General features: G+C 46.2%; 2 protein-coding genes across 2 annotated transcripts; one reads left to right on the top strand and one right to left on the bottom strand.

Annotated features, from left to right (window-relative positions):
- Window positions 1-2,773: 2,773 nt before the first annotated feature.
- On the top strand, window positions 2,774-5,886 carry LOC124651760 (GDSL esterase/lipase At1g28580-like). The gene is made up of 5 exons (XM_047190797.1): window positions 2,774-3,014; window positions 3,138-3,353; window positions 3,433-3,581; window positions 5,287-5,563; window positions 5,660-5,886. The coding sequence occupies exons 1-5, from the start codon at window positions 2,774-2,776 to the stop codon at window positions 5,884-5,886; spliced, it is 1,110 nt and encodes a 369-aa protein (XP_047046753.1).
- Window positions 5,887-7,546: 1,660 nt separating this feature from the next.
- Window positions 7,547-11,118, bottom strand: LOC124653746 (trimethyltridecatetraene synthase-like). The gene is made up of 3 exons (XM_047192808.1): window positions 10,598-11,118; window positions 8,486-8,935; window positions 7,547-8,329 (listed from the first exon to the last, which is right to left on the bottom strand). Exons 1-3 carry the CDS (start codon window positions 11,054-11,056, stop codon window positions 7,697-7,699), a joined length of 1,542 nt encoding a protein of 513 aa, XP_047048764.1. The 5' UTR covers window positions 11,057-11,118; the 3' UTR covers window positions 7,547-7,696.
- Between the last annotated feature and the right edge of the window lie 509 nt (window positions 11,119-11,627).

Raw genomic sequence — 11,627 nt, 5'->3', positions numbered from 1 at the left:
CGGCCATGGCAACTTTTCTTGTAGTGCTCTCTCTCTCTCTCTCTAAATGATCAGGGCCACCACAATCAAACATTTAATTGTAATCATAATGATGCCAATGATTTAGTCAACTACCTCTTATTTGACCAAACATCTTTTTTTCGAAATGGGGTCATCCCAGCATTTGACCAATAAATGTTTAGCATAATAAAACATATTTGTATTCAGCAAACTTACAAGGCTGATTCTCCGTGGCGTGACGTTGTGGTGGCCATTCTGTTAGATCAATCTACGTGCAAAAAGCAAAAAAGAAGACACAAATTATTAATGCAAAATAAAAAATGCCAGGTACACAAATGAGGAGAAAACAAGTACTACTTACACAAAAGCTTGTTTTTAGGATTAAAATTGGTGTATATATAGTCTAAGGTATCGTATTGACGAGTTCAAAACTAGATCATACATAGAGTTGTCTAGACACGACTTTTCGGTCTGTTTTCTTACCTGAACCAGAATATAAGTTTGTAACCAACTCCAGTATTAATACCAAGGCAATTTGATCAATCTTCGGGTGGCAATATTGAAGACGAATTTTTTTCTTTAAAATACAGGGGTTTAGTTTTAAAGATCTTAAGACAAAGCCAACGTTAAACTTATATCTTAAATCGGGTTCATGGTTTAATGGAAGATACCCAAAATATTTAGAAGTTCAGTTTGGAAATGGAACAAAGAACTCGGAAGCTATCAGGCTGAGCAGGCTAGGCGCGCGCACGTTCGCGCGCGATCGTCCTCAAGAAATAGAGAACGACAGCTTGCTACCCGGTTGACAAAGTAGACAATTCAATTTCCCAATTTCTATTCCGTGCCTGGTCACTATCCGGTCTTACGCGGTGCTCCCACTTTTTGTGCGTCTGATCCCGATCTGATGGCGGAAGCAACCCGCACGTGGCTCTCCTCTCCTCCACGCAGTCCTCATCCCAGCGACACTGCCACACCCCCACCTCCATGAACTGCTAGATACCAAGAGCGCCCTCACCTTGTGCAGTTCCTTGGCCACCTCCTCTCCGCCTAGCCCAGCGCGGCAGCGCCGCCCCGATCTCGCTCCCTGCCTTCTTCCCCAAATTCAACTGCCCTTCTCCAACCTCTCGCGAGTTCCCTTCTCGAATCGCGCAGGGGCGCCATGGCCGCCCAAATCTCGTTGACCTCTGCCCCACCTCCATCTGTTGCGGAAGAGTAGAAGAACTCCGGTGGGTAGGAGGAAGAGTTCAAGCTCGATCCCGGGATCCGTGCCGAAATCTGATATCCGTCCGCCACGCTCAATCCCGCGTCCCCGCGAGCCCCCTCCGCCGGAGCGCCATCCTAATCTTCTGCAACTCGGGGGCGAGCTGAAGCACCTTGATCCGGGGGAAGCTGCGGTTCCCACGCGCAAGGGCGACCACGCCGCGACGGTCCGTTGTTTTTCTCCTCACGGGCATACGCAACAAGAGCCACCACGCAGCAGCTCCCGATTGAAAGCACTACTGCTGCAGCTCTGGCTGCATCCGTGCCATGTACAATCCGGAGTAGGCAAATCAGGCTACTTTTTCCTCTCGTGTTTGTATGTTGTGTCCTCTCCCTCTGGTATCTTTTCATGCTGCTCTAGTTTTCATGTGCCTGCTACTTACTACTAGTTGATATACTCTATTGCATATTGATGATCTAGTTTTTTTACTTCCAGATCAATGGATCTAAATTATGTTCCCTATATGTAAATTTTGCAGTCTACTTTTCGTATCCTCAAATTTTTTTACTTCCATAACAGTGGAAGGATGTATATTATGCCCAATATTATGTCCCTGCATGTAATTATAGCAGATTAATTTCTACCTCTTAAATTTTTCACTTTCAGAATCAGTAGAAGGATGTACTATATTAGTTTCTTTCTCGAATTTGGATGTATTTTCATATTTTTTCTACATCCAGAACGTTTAATGGATCAAGGTGTAAAACACTATTATTTTTGTGATCCCACCTTTTGTGATTTTTGGATGTATTTTTTCTATATTTTGTACAGCTATCGCTAATTTTTTACATCCTGAATTAGATCACAAAATAAGTGCTATGAAGTATTATTTACGAGAGATGTATTTTTTTGCAAAAACTATATAAAGTTTAGCATCTACATTGCATGGTTTGGAACGTTTTTTTTTTGTTCAATTGCATGTGCTTGCGCACGGCTGTATTTGGACACTGACTCCGCATGCATAGCAAAGCGGGATGGCGGAGTATACCAGACACTGTTATTTTTTTTTTCTACATTCAAGATGTTGGAATGATCAAGGAGTAAAATAAAGTTGTTTCTTTTATACTAGGATGTATTTTTTTGGTACGCTTTTGTTTTCTCAAATAATTTTGCAATAACAATGGACTAGCGATTAGAAGACATGCTGGTATAAAGCAGCTATTGCGTCAGGTGTATTTCCCCAATTCTCGTATGCATGCTTTGTGCGTTACTGTTGCTGCACCTCACGGGCAATTGCTGCGAGGCTGGCCTAGATTGGGATCTAGCGGGTGGTCCCTGGTGTATTTCCGTGTTTGAGAAGGGAACCGGGGACCAAAACTTTCTGTTTTAGGAACGTATGGGATGCTAGCTTAATTTATTTCTATATTTGGGTGGGTCACCCCCTAAGACTAACCAGTGCTATAGCACTGTGTAGCATGGTCCATTCAATTTATAGCAGCTGGGCAGCCAGCGTTTCACTATAACTAGTCCTCTTGTGGCTTTGACTTTTCCATCAGCGTTCCATGTTCTGCCATGGAGCTCACTCTTGTGTTCTCCCTTCTTTTCCTCTCATGTCTCCACGGCGTGAGCTCGGACTCTCGCTACTTCACCTCGATGTTCACCCTCGGAGACTCCTATATCGACGCCGGAAACTTCGTCATCATGGCTGCTCCGGTGTTTCCTGTGTTGCATGACAAGCCTCCTTACGGCATGACCTTCTTCGGCCACCCCACTGGTCGCCTTAGCGATGGGAGAGTCACCATCGATTTCATCGGTAAGTGGAGCCATCTGATTCGTCGCACCACACGATTAACTTGAGCATATACAATTTTACTAAAGTTTGAGTACATGTACTGTTTTTGTTCCGAACCAACGATTCTCCTTCCCATTGCTGTAGCCGAACAGTTTGGCCTTCCACTTCTGCAAGCCTCCTTGCTGAATAGCCCAGACATCTCCAAAGGCGTTAATTTTGCCGTCGGTGGTGCGACGGCGATCGATGTTGACTTCTATGAGAGGAACAAGCTGGTTCCGTTCAAGCTTCTGAACAATTCTCTGAATGTGCAGCTTGGCTGGTTTGAGGAGCTCAAGCCATCGATTTGCAACAACACGGAAGGTATGTGACATCCTCTGCCGTATAGTTGTTATTGTGCTTAATTTCAAGCACTTGCACATTGAGCAACGCGTCAATACAGGGGGCAGAGATTGCTTCGGTAAGGCCCTCTTCTTCGTTGGGGAGTTTGGAGTGAACGACTACAGCTTTGTATGGGGTGCTGGGAAGACCGAAGACGAAGTGAAATCTTATGTACCAAAAGTTGTGAAAAATATTGCCATGGCCGTGGAGGTATATATTTTCTCTCCATACTTCTGCGTGACCTCTTTCCTCCATCTACATTTTTTGTTGTTTATTTCGTGTGGACATTCAGAGATTTCGTCTCCAATTTATATGATTTTCTATATGCTACGCCATTTGTTCCAAAATAATTGAATTTCTAGTTTTTTAAAGTCAAACTTCTCTAACTTTGACCAGATTAACAGGAAAAATTATCAATTTTTACAATGTCAATATATATAATATAAAAATATGTTGTATAATAAATATAATAAAATTTAATTGTTGTTTTAGATGTAGATATGTTTTCTATAAACTTTAATTGGATTTGACTTAGGGATAAACTAGAAATTTAATTTTTTTGAAACAAATGGAGTATTAAAAAATCATACTACCTGACATCTTAGTAATGTGTTATTACTATTTATATACTCTCCCGCTCCTACTATCCACTGAGATCCAGCCAATTATAACATGAGAATATTTTCTTAGCCTTAGTATGTTGTACAGTTCGGGTTTACGGTTGAAAATGCATTGTTAGCCCCAAGTTTCCTCTGCAACATCGCACACTTAGAGGTTCAAAAGGTGCATGTTCTGCACATTGTGGCATCTCACATTAATTTGCAGTAGTCAAAACGGAATAAGACAATTTTGGAAAATCAAGGAAACATTTTCTTTGCACGGAGGTAAGGAACTAATTAGATTTATTTTTATTTTTGCCAAAGCCTTGGTGTTCTTCTTCAAAATAGATTTTGCACAAACATGGAAGGTAAGGTGTACACTTAAATTGAGGACAAATTGAGATATCATGCATAATGGATCATAATTAGGTTGCATACAGAACTTAGGTTCCAAAAAAAAATTCAAAACAGCCCCGAGAAGCACATGCTCCCGCCTCCAAAGAAGGCCTTCTAAATGTCAAAAATATCTGAAAATTTTACCAGATGTACATGTCATATGTTCACACATGAAGTTTCCAAGAAAGACATTTTTTGAACATGTGTAAAAAAGACAAATTTAGTGCTCCAAAAGAGTAATGCTGCAACTACAAGCTGCTTTAAGAGATCCCAGTTACCGACTCACGTAGATAGGCGGCAGGTACAACCATAAGATCATGGAAAGGAAACAAATTTACACCAACTCCGGTTTCTACGCCCTTCCGTAAGACTTCTCGTAAAAGCAATCTCATCGGTCTAACATTATTGGCTCAAAAAAGCTTTTTACAACACATTTTTTGTGTGTTTTTTGCTAGGACATTGACCTATCTTTTCTTTCACCAAAGTTTGCATACATGTAAAAGACATAAGCATCTTTACTAAAAAAAAAATTTTGTTAGGATTTCTTAAGGATATTTTAATAATTTATTGTTCCACCGGGATCATATGCTCATGGGACCAAAAGGTCACCCTATATTCCATATTTAATGTTTGATATTTTCTAAAGTAAATATAATTAACACTAATGTATCATAAGCTTTTTCCCCAGGAATTTCATCTTTGTTTAAATTTTAGATCTAGCAATATAAAAAATGGTGTCACTACATTATCTATAGTTTGTATCAATTACTCCACTGTTACACGTCATAAACATAAACCTAATTAGTTACTGAAAATACTATTTATAATTCTAGATTTCAATATAGTCCACAAGACATATCTCAAGAGAATGGCATCAATGACTTGAAAAAATGGTTGAAGTAATTATATTTGCACCGCAGAGGCTTGTCACCGATGGCGCCATATACGTGGTCGTGCCAGGAAATCCACCAAATGGGTGCTCGCCTGCTCTGCTCACCATCCGCTCGAGCCTCAACCAGACAGAGAAGTACGACCACCTCGGCTGCCTAAGCGATATCAACCGCGTGGCTATGTACCATAACATCATGCTCCGTGCGGCGGTCGGTGCCCTCAGGGACAAGTACCCTCATGCCAAGATCATCTTCGCCGATTTCTACAAACCAATTATCTCAATCCTCCAAAACCCCGATCATTTCGGTAAGAACAACTCCAGATATTCATCGCTCACTAGCTGGCACTCTGACTTGGCCTTCTTTTGTAAGTAGGATCACTGAGTTTTAAAATATGCAAGAGTTACCAGTGCAAACGCTCTCCAGGCTTGCTGCGGAGGCAGCGGCAAGTACAATTGGAATGCCAGCGCCGTATGCGGCATGCCAGAGGCGACCGCCTGCAAAGACCCATCCACGTTCGTAAGCTGGGACGGGGTTCACTACACGGAGGCCACCTACCGGTACATCGCCAATGGGTGGTTCCGCGGTCCTTTCGCAGATCCACCCATACTCAGTGTTATTCCCCATTAATTTTAAACAAAACCGTGAGAAACAATGTCATTACAGGGATGTAAGGAGTGTACGAATATGATCAAATACTTCTGGAAGGAAACAATTGGTAACTTCAATTGAACTGAGTGATATTTTAGTCAAATCGATTTATTTTTAGCCCCACTGTTTTACTTGACTCTCAAACAGACGGACGATCACATGCACGCACATATCAAGCCTCGGTGTATAGGTAAGCCATGAGCTTCCGATCCACGACGGCTTCCAGCAGGAACTTGCATGGCGTGGACATCCCGCCCCGGTCGATCTGCACCGCGAGATTGGGGTCGCTGGCTATCTCCAGTAGCACGTCAACCCTGTCCTTTTCGATGAAGCTTTCCCCCCTCGAGGCGTCATCGCCCGTCATGCTCTTCTACGACATGTTCGAGGAACCGATGCAACGTCTTGCCGAGATTCTTCATCCTCTTGACGTACCTCTGCATGCCCATCCAGTAGAACCACAGGATAGAGTCACCGACGTTAAGCACTCTGTTGAGCAGGAACCACTTGTCGACCATCCACTTCAACTCTTCCAATGTCGTCCCATCCACAACCTTATTGTGTATGTACTTCTTGCTCAACACCATGCGCGTGATCACGTTGACGTTCAAGGTGAATGAGTAGTCCTTGACAACCACGGTGCGTCAGGCGGCCGCATGCTGATCGCCCAGGAGCACACACATCTCCTCTCCATGGAGGTACTTGTATGACTCGAGCCGCTTGGCGCTGAAAAGCTCGGTGAGGCATATCTTGCGCGCGTAGGCGCCATCGGGGGACCAAGTGATGGCAGTTGGTGCTAGTAGAGGCCGGAGTGGTTCCTCGGCAGCAAAATTGACATAAATTGGATTGCTTGCGGGCTCTTGCTATGCCTTTCAATTAAGGGCATGTACAATGGTGATATCTTAGCAATGCCACGTAGGATAAATGCTGATGTGGAAAAAAGAGAAAGCCAAAAAAAGACTTTGCCTTCTCTTAGCACAATCTATCTCACAACATACTTAGGATGTCTAGTTACTAAAGATAAAACTAAAAAATAACCTATTGTACATCATATTTTAATGTTATATCTTGATTACATGGCACAGTTAAGATAAAACGGTCCTATCAACCATTGCACATGCCCTAAGCATGTGTCGCCTCCTTTTCCGGAAGTGTTGATTCACGAGACTCACCAATGCTATGTCAGCGATCCGCGACACATATCATCTGGGCCATCCATCGTTATAGTAGCATCCTCTTGACTTAGACTTGTGATTGTTGGTTGAAATGTTACGTTGAGGAACACCTGGTTTAGAAAATCCTCTCTAGAGATAAGGTGGACCAACGCAGGAAGAAAAATTGGCGCGATGCAAGCGCGGAACAAGATCCACCGCCTAAGGGGCGCGCTATGAATCATTGAGAAACACCTCGGTTTAGAAAATCCTCTGTAAAGATAAGGTGGGCCGACATAGAAACAAGCATGATGATACACGAGCAGAGGACGAGATCCGTTGCCTGAAGCCAATCATTTCTCTTAGTACTTGATTGGCCGGCAACCGCATATAAAGACTAGCATTATTGTATTCTATCACAAAACAACCTATCAGGATAACAATAGTCTAATGAGGTGAGGCCATCGGTGAGGCTCACTTCACTTACCGAATTACTGAACACCAAGGTATTACCACCGAGTTGTAGATTTCTTTACAAATCTCCATTATTCACTTGACTATTACGCCACAGATGATACCTGACATCAACACAATCTACAAAATCACTCAAACAGACGACCGATCACACGCCCACAAACATATCAAGCCTCGCTGTAGAGGTCGGCTGCGAGCTTGGGCTCCACGACGGCCTGAAGAGGAAACTTGCGCGGCGTGGACATTCCGAATGTCTCCTCCATGCTGAGCTCCTCCGTTGCCACGCCGTCGGGAAGCCTCCAAGTAAAGCCATGCAGCAGGTTGGCGAGGCTCACCTGGATCACCGTCAGCCCGAGGCTGTATCCAGGACACATCCGCCGGCCGGACCCAAAAGGCAGCAGCTTGAAGTCCTGCCCCTTAATGTCGATCTTGCTGCCGAGGAATCGATCCGGCACGAACTCCTCCGGCGCATCCCACAGCGTTGGATCGCGGGCGATGGACCACACGCTGACAAGAACCCGTGTGCCGACGGGAATGTCGTAGCCACCAACGGACGCGTCCTCGCGGGATAGTCGAGGCACCAACATTGGCGAGGTCGGGTGCAGTCGTAGAGTCTCTTTCACAATGGCCTCCACATAGGGGAGACTCGGAATGTCCTCCTCATCAACCCAACGGTCTCGCCCCACCACGCGATCCAGCTCCCCCGTGGCCTTTGCGAACACCTCCGGTTTCTTGAGGATCTCCGACATTGCCCACTCAACCGTAATGGCCGAGCTCTCGGTGCCACCGGCCATGAGGTCCTGGATGCGATTAGGTAGATTTGTGTAAATTATGGTTCAGGAATTCAACATCGGCACGGCCGGAAAATGTTGCCGCTCAACTTCTGGAGCATCTCTATCAAAGGAAAATTTCCTTTACCGAATAAGGTTTGAACTGAAACAGGGACAGACATGTACCTGAATAAAAGCTTTGATCCCATCCCGGTCGATCCGTACCTCGAGATTAGGGTCACTGGCTATCTCTAGCAGCACGTCAACCATGTCATTTGCAACGAAGCTCTCCCCCTCGAGGCGTCGTCGCCGGTCGTGCTCTTCCACGACATGTTCGAGGAACCGGTCGAACGTCTTGCTGAGCTTCTTCATCCTCTTGATGTACCGCTGCAGGTCCATCCAGTCAAGCCACGGGATTGAGTCGCCGATGTTGAGCACGCCGTTGAGCACGAACCACTCGTCGACCATCCACTTGAACTCCTCCAGCGTCGTCCCATCCTCCGTAGCCTCCTTGTGTAGGTACTTCTTGCCCATAACCATTCGCGTAATCAAGTTGAGGTTCAAGGTGAACAGGTAGTCCTTGAGGACCACGGCGCGCCCGGCGGCCTCGTGCAGTTCGCGCAGAAGCGCGCACATCTCTGTTAGCATTAATCTTGCCTTCGTAGAGGGAAGTTAGCGTTTGTGTCTAGGCAGGCTACTTAGGTAAGTTTAATACGTGTTATAGTTTGGCTTGCATGCATGTAAGTCGGTATGTGAGTTAGTACTTGTGGTGTCCGGGTAGGTTTACTAGAGTTTCCTAAGCTAGCTGGTTGTATACGTACTACTAGTTAGGATTAGTTTGAGTCGATGTAGGTTTTAGTTTAGCTCGTGTACGAGCTGGGTTTGTGTCCGGTCAGATTTCGTGTGTTCCTAACTGAGTAGGTATAGTACGAGTTGATTGGTTGGCCGTGTATATATACGCGGCGCTGTGTGATCTTTGTAACCGCAAGTTTTGACAGAAATAAAGACAAAAAGAACGGGCACGACACGTGCCCTTGGCAATAAGATTTTATTGCGTGTGTTCGTCTAGTTTGATGTGATCGATCCGTGGGCGAATCCCAACAATTGGTATCAGAGCGAGGTCGAAGATTTGAAGCCACGCTTGCCCCGGGGAGGCGACCCGACTAGCGCCTCGGGGCGGGCGATCGTCGTTCGGCGGAACGACAAGGAGGAGACGGCGGAGAGTTGTCGTCGCGAGGTGGTGCCGAGGTGCGGTGCCGAGAGTCTCGTCAAGATCGTCTTCGGAGGAGTCGGATGAGTGAAAGAGTCAAGTGTGTGCACGTCTACACGTGCGGTCGTCGTCGTGTCAGTGAGTCGTCGTTGTTTCCAAGTGCTCGTCTCCGTGAAGATTTGTTGCAGTTGAAGCGTGTCAAGTGTGTGAGGTGTGCACGGTGTTCCGTGAGTTATGTCCATGTCCTCGTGGAGCGTCCCGGTTGCGGCCGGCGGGGTTCGGTGCGATGCCGAAGGCGGACGGTGGTAGGGAAAGCTACCGTAAAGCGAGGAGGTGTGTGTGCAGTAGGAGGAGAAGCTACTGTGCACAAGTACAAGAGGAGTATGGTGCGAACCGAGTGTGAGGACCGCAATAGCGCTGGCACATATGTGCGAACCGAGTGCGGGAGGCCGATCAATGGCGGTGGCAAAGCATAGCAGAGCAGAGGTGCGCTGCATGTTTCCTGCGTGGTCATACTGACTGTACGGACATGACAATGAAAATAATGAAGAAGGTGATGTGAAGCTGCGAGAGTCAACATCGGGAGGAGTACGAGGATGCGACAGAGTCAAGATTAGGAGGAGATTGTTAGCATTAATCTTGCCTTCGTAGAGGGAAGTTAGCGTTTGTGTCTAGGCAGGCTACTTAGGTAAGTTTAATACGTGTTATAGTTTGGCTTGCATGCATGTAAGTCGGTATGTGAGTTAGTACTTGTGGTGTCCGGGTAGGTTTACTAGAGTTTCCTAAGCTAGCTGGTTGTATACGTACTACTAGTTAGGATTAGTTTGAGTCGATGTAGGTTTTAGTTTAGCTCGTGTACGAGCTGGGTTTGTGTCCGGTCAGATTTCGTGTGTTCCTAACTGAGTAGGTATAGTACGAGTTGATTGGTTGGCCGTGTATATATACGCGGCGCTGTGTGATCTTTGTAACCGCAAGTTTTGACAGAAATAAAGACAAAAAGAACGGGCACGACACGTGCCCTTGGCAATAAGATTTTATTGCGTGTGTTCGTCTAGTTTGATGTGATCGATCCGTGGGCGAATCCCAACAATCTCCTCTCTGCGGATGTGCTCGTATGACTCGAGCCGCTTGGCGCTGAAAAGCTCGGTGAGGCACAACTTACGCGCCTGGCGCCAATAGGCCCCGTAGGGGGACCAAGTGATGTCGCTGTAGTTGTATGTTGTGTACTTGCCGGCAGCCGTCTTGGGCCGGTCGATGAACACGGAGTCATGGGTCTTTAGGAAGAACTTGGCCATCTCGACCGACGAGCCAACGACGACGGGGAACGAACCGAATCGGAGGTACATGAGAGGGCCGTACCTCTTCGAGAGTGCGTGGATGGAGCGGTGTGGGAGCGCGCCCATGAGGTTGAGGTTGCCGATGATCGGCCATGGCTTAGGTCCTGGCGGGAGCCTGTATGCGCGACGGCCACGACGGAGAATGGTTGCTAGTAGGAGCACGGTTGCAAGCACGACCACGATGAAGGGCGTCCATGGTGGTAGCTCCATTAATTTGACTTGGGTAGCGGTGCCTGAGCGGTGCCTTGGGTATCTGACGTCCACTTATTGAGTGGCTGGCTAGAGGCGGCTAACTACTAACAGGACAAGACGGTGCAATTTAAGCGGCTGGCTAAGTGACTTGCGGACTGGTCACAATGAAGTCAGCTTATTTGGATTGCAAAAGGAGAAAAGGAGAAATTGAGGACTACTACTAGGCAAAACAGAGAAAAACAGGGCTAAATAAGATGCTGCAGAACTTTCACGAGATAACAGCAAAAAAAAAAGGTTGCAATCACATCAGCGCTGTCTAAGCAACATCAACCCTCGCTAGGCCCTTGCATTATTTGTTCAGCAGAAGTATTTTCTTGGCCATCTTTTGTAGGGCTGAATTGTTTAAGGCGGATGGAGACGCTATCGGAGTTGCTAGGGAGGCACTGCCGAGAACAATTGAAATGCCAACGCTCAACGACATACTGGGGGGTGACCCCTCAGTGTTCGTGAACTTAGACATGACCGTTCCTTTCTTCGATTCAGCCATACTCACTGTCCTCCGCGACTAAATTGATAAAAATACTAGCAA

This window comes from Lolium rigidum, chromosome 5, assembly GCF_022539505.1.
Source record: "Lolium rigidum isolate FL_2022 chromosome 5, APGP_CSIRO_Lrig_0.1, whole genome shotgun sequence".
NCBI lineage: Eukaryota > Viridiplantae > Streptophyta > Magnoliopsida > Poales > Poaceae > Lolium > Lolium rigidum.
The sequence above is the reverse complement of the archived record's forward strand: the minus strand, read 5'-3'. Positions and strand labels throughout refer to the sequence as shown.